Source organism: Rhincodon typus, chromosome 18 (assembly GCF_021869965.1).
Source record: "Rhincodon typus isolate 14 chromosome 18, sRhiTyp1.1, whole genome shotgun sequence".
In the NCBI taxonomy this organism is placed as follows: domain Eukaryota; kingdom Metazoa; phylum Chordata; class Chondrichthyes; order Orectolobiformes; family Rhincodontidae; genus Rhincodon; species Rhincodon typus.
The window spans coordinates 57,408,564-57,421,948 of record NC_063349.1 but is presented as its reverse complement, the minus strand read 5'-3'; the positions used below and the strand labels follow the sequence as shown (position 1 = coordinate 57,421,948).

The following is a 13,385-nucleotide window of genomic DNA, read 5'->3' as shown; positions in this document are numbered from 1 at the left end:
ACACACACTGTCTCACACTCACACCCACTGACACTCACACACACACAATCGCACACACATGGAGCCATGGAGTGATGGTAGATATCTAATTCTGATTCCAACCAACTTAAATTTGATTGATCACAATCTATCCTTTAGGTTTTACTCAGGAGATAAAAATAATGGTATTTGTAAACTCTCTCAGTTTCCCAGGAACTTCTACCAAGAAACAGGATGTTAGGAGAGTAATGTTGTTTTCTTTATTGACCTTTGGGTCTGTAAAGCAGAAATCCAAGATCAGAAAGGGTTGCCAGGTAACAATTGCATAGAGGACCCTGCAGGTTTTCCAGTAATTAAGGCAATAAACTCCATTTCACATCCACTTTCCCTAGCTGCTTACTGCATGGTTACCTGATTTTCAATAAACAACAGGTGAGCAACAGCATAGTTGAAACTGGTGGCTTCATTTTCAAGAAATCACATGGTTAACCCTTGTCAATCCAGAAAATGTCCAAATAGTTTCAAAATATTCCAGTTTCTCCCATATAGTTCCCAAGCCCCTGTTCACTGTTTAATTGACTGGAGAAGGCAGAACTCTAGAGTTTCGATCTGATTTGTTGGATGTGGGAGCACTAAGCCCTATCTGTATGAAATGCTGCTTCTGAGCTTCAACATTTAAGAATCGATCACCTCACTGTAGACTAGGGGTCACATGGAGACCAGGCTGCAGGAGTAGACAACTCAGCCCATCCATTATTCCATATGATAACCCATGTCAATTGTTTCTTTTCTCCACATATTGCCATGCCCATTCACATCCTTGGTATTTAGAAATGTGACGATGTCTACTTTAAACAGAGTCCAATACTGAACTCCCACACCCCCTGAGGGGGATGGAGAATTCCAAAGATTCATGACCCTCTGAGAAAAAAAGAATTCTCCAGATGGTTTTTCCAACAATGGTGTTATGGCCCCCATTAAGTTAGCTTTTAATTCCAGATTTACGAATTGAATTCAGATGTCACCAACTGTCCTATAGGATCCAGGCCGACCTGTCTCAAATCTGGGGTCCTGGATTACGAGCCCATTGACAATACACCCGGACCCCACCAACTGCGCCCAGAACCAGTCCTGAACTGAGGTACCAGAATTGGACACAATTTCCAGTTGAGACAGAACGAGTTTTTAATAAAACTTCATTATAACTGCCTTGCTTTTGAATTGCATGCCTGTATTCACAGACCCCAGGCTGTTGTGTGGCTTTGTAAATACCTTTCTGAGTTGTTCCACCACCTTTATAGACTTGGTCACATAGCAAGCACCACCCCCCCCACCAACCCCTCCTCAATCCCAGCCTCTGTATTTCTTCCCCACACTTCAAATGGTCCCAAATTGAAGAATTGGCAGTCGGCTGTACACAGTATCTGATTGTGATCGGGTTTGAAGGGGAGAATGATTGGAATGTAGCTGCTAATTGTCTTTCAATGTGGTCTCGGAGCAGATTGGGTGAAGTTTCATTGATTAAATGCCAATGACAATCTGCTCAATGATATTGAATCATTGTGGGTATGAAAGCAGAACGGTATGGAACAGAAAGGGGACTTAAATGGTCTCCAGCTTTCTTTCAGTAAACTCTTCCTCCCAGCTTGTAGATCCCTCTGGAGCTAGTGCTCTCGCTTCTGCATCAGAAGGTTCTGGGATCACAGACCATCCAGATAAATGATCATGTAGTCCATGCAAACACTCCCAGCACAGCTCTGAGGGAATGTGAATGAAAACCAAACAAACTGCGGATGCTGTAAATCAGGAACAAAAACAAAGTTGCTGGAAAAGCTCAGCAGGTCTGGCAGCATCTGTGAAGGAGAAAACAGAGTTAACGTTTCGGGTCCGGTGACCCTTCTGGTCACACGCACACATTCACATTCATACCTACACACACAAGCACACACACTGACACATGCACACACTCTCACACTCACGCACACACTCTCACACTCACTCTCACACACACACACACACACACACACAACACACACACACACACACACACACAGCCAAACACACACACACACACACAGCCAAACACACACACAGCCACACACACACACACACACACACACACACACAGAGAAAACCCTACTGCCTGTTTCTTACCTGTGATGCGGAAGTGCCGGTGTTGGTCTGAGGTGGACAAAGCCAGAAGTCACATGTTGGGTCAAGACTTCACTTGATGAAGGGACAGCGCTCAAAAAGCTTGTGATTTCAAATAAACCCGTTGGACTATAACCCGGTGTCATGTGACTCCTGACTTTGTTTCTTCCCTCACCAAGTGTCCTATTCCCCTTAGTGCTCAGTGACCCACATTAGCTCCTGGTCAAGGAAAGACTTCATTTTAAAATTCACATCCTTCTTTTCCCATTCCACTGTGGCCTAGCCCCCTTCCTAACTCTGTCAGCTCCTCCGGCCACCCACCCTCCAAGATTTTTGTGCTTTAAATTATGTAGAGTTTTCTCAAGCTCAGTTTTAATCACATCCTGCTTCACAGACGTTGATACACCAGCCTCGTGCTCTGAATCAGGTTTGATCAGAAACACAAAAACTGCTGATGCTCTGTCACATTCAGCAAGTCCCCAGTACTGAACTGTTCTACACCAATGTTCTAACAGCCTAATGAGATTTAGTGGGTAGCTCAGATTTCCATTGCTAATTCATCGTTCATTGCACCTCATGGTGAGGTCTGGTGATAAATAATGTCACCACTTCTGGTTTTTTTAGTGGAATGATATAGAGAAGCTTTAATGACCGATGATGAGGTGGAACTCCACTTCAGCATATCAACTCTTTCCAGCTAGAAGATTGGTGATTTTCTGCTTGGATGATTCTGTCATTAGCCATTATTCTTAATAAAAGTGATGTGTTTGTGCATTCCGTGCTGTTTCAGAATACAGCAAGAACAGTCTTACACCAGGCATCCTGTCCTGTTATTGTGGTGTGTCTTGGGGGCTCTATGTTGGTTAAGAGAGCTCACTGGAGTCTAGGGCCTTTATATGATTATTGATCATTCAGCTTTCTATGAATTATTTACTGTTTAGGATGAGGATTACACAGTAATGTCTCTCTTCAGTATCTCTCCATCATGTGATCTCTTATCTAATTACTGACATTCTTTACTATTTACATATTTGTGTATTAATCCTTTATGTGATATCTCCCAAGGCACTATCTTTATTCAATATTTACTTCCTCCTAAGTTTCTCCATAAGTATGTTTCCCATGGGTAAACATCCTGCTGGTTTCATCGATCTCCCTGATCTCATTCATAGTTCCTCTGGAGATGATTCAGGATCTGTATTTACCAAGATTTCAATCGCAATCTGTTAATCTTGTTTAATCATAAGAACCTGTCATCTTTTTGTTCCTATTCTCTCGCGGGATGCCTGTATAGCTGGTCCATCCTAAGAATGGTTTTTCTCTCGATGAAACTCAGGTTTTTCTGTTTCATGTTCATCTTCCATTCTCCTGCTATGCATTTGTGTGAATGAATTTTCACCACTTCATCGATTTTCTGAACCTGTCAATGATGTAAAAACCTTTACTTCTTCAATAACGTTCTTGTCCTTGCGCTCTGGTTATTCAATTGGAATTCTTGATAAAGCATCTGTTGTGTTTTGATACTTTCCCTAAACGTGTTCTGTTGCAGTATTGTATCTCAATAACTTTAATCGGAAAGTTATATGTCAACCTTGTGCTCTGAACCACGTTTCCTAGGTCCTGCAGGGTTATACCAGGCTGAAAACATTAATTCTGTTTTTCTCTCCACAGATGCTGTCTGACCTGCTGAGTTTCTCCAGCAATTTCTGTGTTTCTTTCAGATGACCAACATCTTCAATATTTTGTGTTTATTACCAGTGGCTCATGGTGTGTTTCTATCACGAACTTCAAACTCTGGGATGTGATCGGAACATTTTTTGTACGCCCCACATAGCTGCTAGTGCTTCAGTTTCGGTCATAACATCCTCTTGTCCCATTTCTCTTTGAGATCTGGAGTCTGGCTAACTATTTCCACCATTTTGGATTTGGAATAGCCCTGCCTCTTGCCAACCTGGGGAAGCACCAGCTGCTACTATTTTTGGTAGTTTGGTTTCTACACAACGAGACAGTCTCATGACAGATGCACATTTCCTTTACTTTCCAAAAGGACTTCTGCTGACACTTATACCATCACCAAGATGGATCCTGTCTGAAGAGTTGTTGCAATGGCTCAATTATTTGTGCAAGATTTGGTGAAAATGTTCTTACTTGGCTGACTGTTCCCAGAAGCCCCTGCAGTTCTGAGGAAGGGTCACCGGACCTGGAACATTAATTCTGTTTTTTTCCTTCACAGATGCTGCCAGACCTCCTGAGCTTTTCCAGCAACTTCTGTTTTTGTTCCTGCAGTTCAGTGATGTTTCTGGGTGATGGAAACTCTTTGATAGCCCTGGTCTTCTGAGGCTCTGCTGTGACCTTTTTTTTAACATGGTCAGTAGGTCCCAAGGTTTTGATAGTAGGCTGTGAGGCAGTTTTGATCCCTTACTTAAGGAAAGATATTATTTCATTGGAGACTGTTCAGAGACAGTTCACTAGAATGATCCCTGGTATGGAGGGATTACCTTATAAGCAAGGACTAAACAGGTTGGGACTCTACTCACGGGAGTTTAGAGGGATGAGAGGTGACCTCAGTGAAACATATAGGATTCTTAAGGAGCTTGACAGGGTAAATGCTGAGAGGATGTTTCCCCTCATGGGAGAGTCTAGGACCAGAGGGCACAGTCTCAGAATAAAGGGAACCAATTTAGGACTGAGATGAGGAGGAATTTCTCCTCCCAGAGGGTTGTGAGGCTTTGGAACTCCTTACCATAGACAGCTGTGGGGGCAGAGTCCTCGTGTGTATTTAAAGCTGAGATAGATTCGTGATCAGTCAGGAAATCAAGGATTATAGGGAAAGGGCAGGAAAGTGGACATGAGGAATGTTGGATCAGCCACGATCCTATTGAATGTTGGAGTAGATTCGAAGGGCCGAATAGCCTACTCCTGTTCCTTTTCTAATGGTCTTACGGTCTTATGGTGAGAACTCACATTCCTGCTCTTGACATTCCATTACGTTCAGCTGTGGGTGAGCCATGAATTAGGATGTCATCTACAATCTCCCCAGTCCCTCTGAGCTGATTACCATTGTCCTAATATCCAAATGGTGTGATGATTGTTGTTAAGAGTTTTGATTTAGGATTGTATTTGATGAAAATGAACCTCTGCTTTAACTTTGTCACACAGCAAGAAATACGGAAATCTCATCAAATGTTATGTTTATTGTAGGGGAATTGGATGCAAGGATAGGGAGGCTATGCTTCAGTTTTACAGGGCATTGGTGAGACAGCATCTGGAGTACTGTGTCCGGTACTGGTCACTGTCCTTATGGATGGATGTTAATGTGTTGGAAGCAGTTCATAGCAAATTTACTAAACTAATCCCCTCTGATGCTGCTTGGCCTGCTGTGTTCATCCAGCCCTACACCTTGTTATCTCAGATTCTCCAGCATCTGCAGTTCCTACTATCCCTGGAATAGCAAATTGCCTTATGAGGGAAGGCTAGACGGACCCAGCCTCAGGAGTTTAGAAGAGTCAGAAGTGACTGAATTAAAACATCCAAAATCCTGAGGGGATTCGACCAGTTGGATGTGGAAAAGATGTTTCCTCTTGTGGGAGAATCTAGAACTGGGGGCCCACCCATTTAAAGCAGAGATGAAGATTATTTTTTTCTCTCAGAGGGTTGTGAGTCTTTCGAAATCCCTTCCTCAAAAGGCAGTGGATGTAGGATCTTTAAATGTTTTGAAGGCAGAGGTAAAGAAATTCTTGATTACTGAGGGGATAAAAGATTATTGGGGATGTGCAGGAATGTGGAGCAGAGGTTAAAATCAGATCAGCCATGATCATATTGAAGGGAGGAGCAGGCTCGAAGGGATTTATAGAGTTATACAGCACAGAAACAGACCCTTCAGTCTATCTCGTCCCAGTTCTCCCAAACTATTCTAGGCCCATTTGCCTGCATTTGGCCCATATCCCTCCAACCTTTTCCTATTCATGTATCTCTCCCAATGCTTTTTAAATGTGATAACTAAATCTGCTGGCTCCATCGAATTCTCTCTTTATTCACATTCGTAAGATCCCCTCCAGATTCTGTTTGGGCCTTTGGGTTTTCGATCTGGGCACCATTTCTGCACACCCCGTTGACAGCATGGTCAATGGTGAGATCATTTAGATGAAGCATTGGCTCAGTCTCAATGTTTCACTTTCCCTGAAAGCAGGGTTTGTCTGTCCCTGCTGTAACCAGGGGAAAGGCCTTGACATCTGCCCTCAATGTGCTGTCTTCAGCTTCCCTGGGCTGTTCTACACCTTTGCTCATTCAGTTTTGTTCCTGGCTGTTTGCTTCTTCAACCTTATAAATGCGTCACAGGTCAGTGAAAGCTCTCATGCTCAATGAAGAACTTTTTAAATTCTGAAAAACCCTGTGTAAGCTCTCAGACAGTCAGCAGGTGTTTTACCTTTCACTGAGTTCTTTGTTAAAAATTCACCTCAGCTTGTCTGTGGCCCTTCCCTTGGTGCCCTTGAACTGAGTGCCTTGCTCAGCCATTTCAGAGGGCAGAGTAGACCCATGGCTGTGTGCCTGGATTCACATGTAGGCCAAACCTCCCTAAAGGTCATCGTGAATCGGAGATTGTTTTCTGATAATTGACATTGGTTACATGGTAAGCTAGTTTCTTTTCCAGACTTTGATACCCCTGGCCCCCAGAGTCAGATAATGACAAAAATGGAATATTTCTTGATCCAAATTTTTTTTTACTGTATCTGAGAGAGCTGATGCATCTGCCCCAGTGTCAAGTTTAGCATTTGTTTGGTGACCATTTATTCCTTTGTTAACATTCCATCCACCCTAGAACTTGATTTCGTTGTGCTGAGGAAGGGTCACCAGACCCGAAACGTTAACTCTGATTTTTTTTCTTCACAGATGCTGCCAGACCTGCTGAGCTTTTCCAGCTACTTCTGTTTTTGTTCCTGATTTACAGCATCCGCAGTTCTTTCAGTTTTGATTTCACTGCTACTTGGCTTTACAGTCTCTTGGATATTGTTCCTTTTCATCCTGTTTTGAGGTTAAGATCCTTTTACGATGATGGACCCACTGCATTTTGGCAGGACAGTCTTTTGCCAATGCTGTCTATTTTGTCCAGAGTTAGAGCTCCATATAATACTGTCTGCTGCCCTTCTGTTGCATTTCACTGGCTTCTGTGCTAACACACTTCCACTTTTGTATCCAGCTATTTGTCCTGTGCTGAGTAGTTTTCCTCCATAAAACCCCTGTACTGCCTCGAACTAAAACATCGTTCTCATTCCTGAAACCAACTCGACTCGCTAATTTCACCTCTTTTGCTGATGTCAGATCTTCCCTAGACTGTAAGAAACCTGATTACGGTTCTCAAAACTCCAATTGTGATCTGATCTCTAGTCTTGTCAACCTTTAATGCCCTGTATTCACAGGTATCTGTTAAAAGGGATGGGTCATTGCTTGTTGAAAGTCTGATCTCGCTGGGATCTTGTTTCTGTCTGTTAAAGGTTGCTCTCTTTCTGACGATATTTTGCTGGAATCGGGATGAAAAGTTCTGCTGACATCGACATCATTGACACGCTAACTTGTTAAAACATCATCTGCTGAAGCAGGGCAAGCAGTAGGAGACTGACCCTGGTCCATACTTTATTTGGCTGCTAACTCTGATGTGTTCCTGTATCGATTGCATCTCCTGCACCAGTCCTGCCACTTTGCAGCTTTTTGTGGGTCTTTTATCTGCTCAGAAGATTCTAGTAGAGCTGGATTTGTACCATGGCTTCCTTTCATTGGAGTTTTGATTTTCTTTCAATATCACCATGTTGTTGACTGCTCCTCAGCTCCTGGTTTCTTTTGGTGATGTTGTACCTATGCTCTCTCCTGTTGCTGGGTCTCTCACTCACTGTTACCATGTGTTCTTGTGTCATGAGATTTGGATGAGATCAATTTTTCTGCATCACTTCAGAGCAATTTCGAGCGTCAAAGATCATTATAAGGTGACGGCTTATTTTATCATTTCTAATTCTACATCACAGCAACACTACTGATATAGCTGGCTATTTACATCTTTGAGTGTTGGCCCTTTACTCTAAACTGCACATGACAGTTTGGGGAACACATCAGGACCTATCCAATTTCACAGTCCTTGGTTTTGGAAAGTGCTGTTGGTTTCAGGGAACAACCTGGATACAGATGCTAGGGGTTTAGGGGCACGTTAGATAGGTATAGTTTATGCCCCTAACTTTAGCCTGTTTCAGTATTCCTAACAACAACAACTTGCTGTTTCTATGCAACAGAACATTTCACTGCAGTGTTGTCAAACACTTTCTACAACAGCAACGTAGGAGATGCAGGTGGTCAAAAGCTTAGCCAAAGAATTAAATGATTTAAAAGGAACCTGAGGGGCAACTTAATCACTCCAGAGGGTGTTGCGTGTATGGAACGAGCTACCAGAGGAGGTGGGGGAGGCTGGTACAATTACAACATTTAAAAGACATCTGGATGGGGACATGAATGGGAAGGATTTACAGGGATATGGGCCAAATGCTGGCAAATGGGACCAGGTCAGTTTAGGAAACCTGGTCAGCATAGACAAGATGGATAGAAGGGTCTGATTCCAAGCTGTACATCTCTATGACTCTATAACCGGCTTTTAAAAGGAACAGGGAGAGACAAAGAGTTTGGGAGGCAGAGAGGTTTAAGAAGAGGACTGAATGGTGGAGTAGGCTTGAGGGGCTGAATGGCCTACTCCTGTTCCTATTTCTTATGGTCTTACGGATTCCAGAACTATCTGCTGCCAATGACGGAACAATTAAAGTCAGGAATGCTCAAGAGGGAGAACGTTTCCAGAATGACATCCCCATTTTTTACTGCTTTGATCTTATTTTTATTTATTCGTGGGCTGTGGCCCTCACTGGCTAAACCTGCATTTATCGCATTAACATTTAGTGGAGCCAGCTGCATCACTGTGAGTCACATAGAGGTTGGACTGGGTAAGGATGGCCGATTTCCTTCCCTAAAAGGCATTAGTGAACCCAATGGGTCTTTAATGACAATCAAAAATGATTGAACCATCACCATTAGACCAGCTTTTTATTCCAGATTTTCAAATTTCACCGTCTGCTATGGTGGGATTTGAACCCATGTCCCTAATAGGTTAGCCTGGCGACATTGGGGAATGTTGGGGGAGAGGATTGATTTGCATTACTATCCAGTTACAATAACCTAATAAAAACCAAAAGAGTTCAGAGGAAGGGTCACCGGACCCGAAACGTTAACTCTGTTTTCTCCTCCACAGATGCTGCCAGACCTGCTGAGCTTTTCCAGCAACTTCTGTTTTTGTACATTGACCTAATACCGTTAATGTGGGGGTGACAGTGTTGGACTGGAGTGGCCAAGGTCAGAAATCACACGACACCAGGTTATAGTCCAACAGGTTTATTTGAAATCACAAGCTTTTGGAGCGCTGCTCCTTCGTCAGGCGAACCGATGGCAGCAGCGTTCCAAAAGCTTATGATTTCAAAGCAATCTTTTGGACTGTAACCTGGAGTTGTGTGATTTCTGACTTGCACCATTAAAGATAAGCCTCCCTTCAAATCTAACAGCATCAGCTGTCTATATCCTCCCTTCATCTCTCCCCTACCATCTCCCTCAGTCTCCCACCTTTCTCTCAAATTGAGCACCCTCTTCACCACATGTATGTTCCTTTCTGTCATTTTTAAACCTTTGTCTTCATCTCAGTGAGATAATTATCTTCAGCTATTCTATCAATCAGATTGCAGCTCATTCAACCCATGAATTTGAATCCTTCTGACATGAGCATTTTGCTATAATTTCCACCTTCAGTTTTTTCACAGTTCTGCAGGAGGATTTGTTGCTGAAATCTTCCAGTTTTAACATCCCATTGGAAGCACCAACCCAGACCTGTAGCTGCGTGGTACCCTCAGGATAGAACAGCATTGCAAAGCTCCTAACAGCAACATTAATGAGACAAGATTTGACACTGAGCTCCATAAGAAAACAGACACAGATCATAAGTTTGTGAAAAAATGAGGTTTTAAGGGGTATTTCGCAGCAGGTGAACTTGTGAGGTGAGTGCCACAGGGAGGGAATTCCAGAGTTTAGGATCCAGCAGTTCAAATTAATGATGTTTTGAGGGAAATTTGGGATACTCAGGATGTGAGAATCAGGAATAATTTTTCTCTCGCCAAAGTTGTGAACTGGTGCATTTTTTTCTGCCAGCATCTTTGATATTTCTGTTTACCGAAAGTTTAATTTTCATATGCACCATTTAATTGTCTTTTTTGAAATCTCCTGGTCAAGGAGAGATTTGATTGGATTAGTGCACAGTGACACTCAGTCGGGGGAATGAGGTACTGATTAGGCTTCATTTCAGGAGAGCTTCGAGCTTTTTGATAGTGCAGCCTCTCTCCTGATAAGGTTAAACCTCAGTCAATTAATAAGTGTTCTTCAAAAATCTGGACTCATCCTTATTGTAGCTTCACTCTTTCTGTGATGTTCTTCTGTGATGGTTATGAACATGTTGGTGAATCATTTATTTCTGCCTTGGGCAAATCTAAATTTGACAAGCCTCCTACCAGTAGCTCTCCACATTTTTCTCAAATCATTCTACCCCAGCAGCCATGATTGGCTCATTCTCTGCTCCTTTATTGGTTAAGTCAAATATTCCCCAGAGTTCTGATATCTCTTTTTTCCTTTAATGACTGTCATCATCCAGTTCTGCCCACTGGACATTTGTCTACTTCCATCCCTTGATCTTCACAGTTTACACAATCCTTATAGCGCGGTGATACAGTTTCATTGTCTCCATGTTTCTTAATGGAGCAAAGATCTTTTCCTCAATTGCATTCATGGGGAAGTTAGTGGTTATGACTCTGTGCTAGTTTTCCAGAGACCTGGGCTAATAGTCCAGAAGCACATGTTCAAATAACACCTCAGAATCTGGGAGAGTGAAATGCAATTTATTGAATAAACCTGTAATTAAAACCTATTCCCAGTAATGGTGACAACATAAATACTAGATTGTTATTAAATTAAAATAAAATCATCTGGTTCATGAATGTCCTTCAGGGAGAAAAACTGCTGTCCTTACCAGGACTGGCCAATATGTGACTCCAGACCCACAGCGATGTGATTGAGTCTCAGCCACACTTGCAACACTCAGCTCCATTAAAAAAAAGGTGACTCACTACCACCTCCTCAGGGTTTAGTAAGATGGTAATAAAGGGGCAATAAATGCTGACCCAGCCAATGATACCCATGTGAAGAATCTTCAAATCAAAGATGATGCTGATGGACCGAAAGGAAAAAGAAAGACTCACCTTTGTAAAGCATTTTTCACAATCATCAGACGTTTTGAGATTTTTGTTAGTTTTGTTGGGGAACATGATCGGCATGGACTAGTTGGATTGCAGGGTCTGTTTCTGTGCTGAATGACTCCATAAGTTCTTGTCAAAAGTAATTCTTCGACAGTTCAGTGTTTTGTGACATCCTGGGGTGTTATATTAATGTAAATCTCTGTTTAATTTCTTTGATATCTGAGCCAACAAAGCCAAAGATCGCTGGATCTCAGCTTTGATTGTTTCCGATGCGTCTGTTTTGAGTCAGGAGTGGCTGAACATTTCTTGACATTTTGCTTTTCGTTTTCCTTTCTTTTCAGAGCCATCCAAGAACCCTCCATTACCTTCGGCCATGAATGGGAATTTGCCCCCGGCCCCTGGTACGGGGCAGTACGCGGCTTCTGCCATCCCCTCCCCTGGCAGTTGTAAACCTTGGCGCAGTAAATCGATGAATGTCAAGCACGCTGCCACATCGTCCATGCTCAGTGTGAAGGTGCCCAGCCCTGCCACTTCTCCCACTGCTTCCAACGACAGGCTCCGAGGCACTGCGCCCGACGCCTCCAAGGCTCCCTCCAATGGGCAGAAGTCCATGCTGGAGAAGTTCAAACTGATCAACAACAGGATGTCCTCCAGGCCACCCGTCTGCCCGGGTTCTGGAGTTACTGAGGGTTCGAGAGATGAGGGTCCTCCCTTGGAGTGCGGTGAGGCGGGGGGAGGGGGTTCTACAGGCAGCAGCCCCAAGGCGCAGTCCAAGGGAACAGCCCAAAGGACGGGAGGCAAGTCCGGAGGCAATAAGAAGGCCTCGCCTCCAGCCAAGGAGAAAGACGAGAAGGAGAAGAGCAAAGGAGTAAAGAGTAAGGAGGAAAAGGCGAGTGAGGTGCCTCGGAAGAGTTCAAAAATCGCCAGCTTAATACCAAAAGGAGGGAAACCTGCAGGAGCCAAAAAGGAGATCCCTGCTTCCAGTGGGATTCCCAAACCAGGATCCAAGTTACCCACCGGAAAGTCGGGATCAGTGCCTGGAGCCACATTGATGAAGGACGCTGAGAAGACCAGGAGTGCCAAGGGGAGCTCTGGCCAGGCATTGCAGAAATCTCAGGCCAATGGCAAAGCTTCCAGCTCCAGCAGCATCACCTCCTTAGAGGGTAAAGGTGCCACCCTAGCATCCTCACCACCGTCCTCCCTCAGCACTGCCACTACGCCAGCTCCTGGAGTGGCCAACACTGAGCAAATGCCAGGCAATGTCATCGTGCAGCTCCCTCAACCTCAACAGCAACACAGCCACCCCAACACTGCCACCGTCGCCCCCTTCATGTACAAGTAAGCACTCCACCAGACTCTGACAAACAATGACACAGTGTTTGAGGGGCTTGGTTAGCTCACAGGGCTGGACAGCTGGTTTGCGATACAGGGTGGAGCCAACAGTGTGGGTTCAATTCCTACGCCAGCTGAGGAAACCTGTGGTGACCATCAGGTTAAACTCATCCCCAGTTGTCTCTCTCCAGTCAGACTGTGGTAAACTTTTACAGGGCGTTGCTGAGGGAGCGCCGTACTATTGGAGGGTCAGTAGTGAGGGAGTGCTGCACTGTTGGAGGGTCAATGTTGAGGGAGCACCGCACTGTCGGAGGGTCAGTGCTGAGGGAGTGCCGCACTATCAGGGGGTCAGTGCTGAGGGAGTGCCGCACTGTCGGAGGGTCAGTACTGAGGGAGTGCTGCACTGTCGGAGGGTCAGTACTGAGGGAGTGCCGCACTGTCGGAGGGTCAGTGCTGAGGGAGAGGGGACTGTCGGAGGATCAGTGCTGAGGGAGCAGGCACGGTCAGAGAGTCAGTACTGAGGGAGCAGGCACGGTCGGACGGTCAGTGCTGAGGGAGTGCCTCACTGTCAGAGGGTCAGTACTGAGGGAGTGCCGCACTGTC

General features: G+C 44.4%; 1 protein-coding gene across 1 annotated transcript in view; it reads left to right on the top strand.

The window, feature by feature from the left end:
• Window positions 1-13,385, top strand: part of nav3 (neuron navigator 3) — a 178,104-nt gene that overhangs the window by 8,514 nt on the left and 156,205 nt on the right. Inside the window, exon 2 of the mRNA XM_048607473.1 lies at window positions 11,792-12,788. Coding sequence (XP_048463430.1) covers window positions 11,824-12,788 — 965 coding nt within the window. The 5' untranslated portion in view covers window positions 11,792-11,823. The remainder of the gene's footprint in view (window positions 1-11,791; window positions 12,789-13,385) is intronic.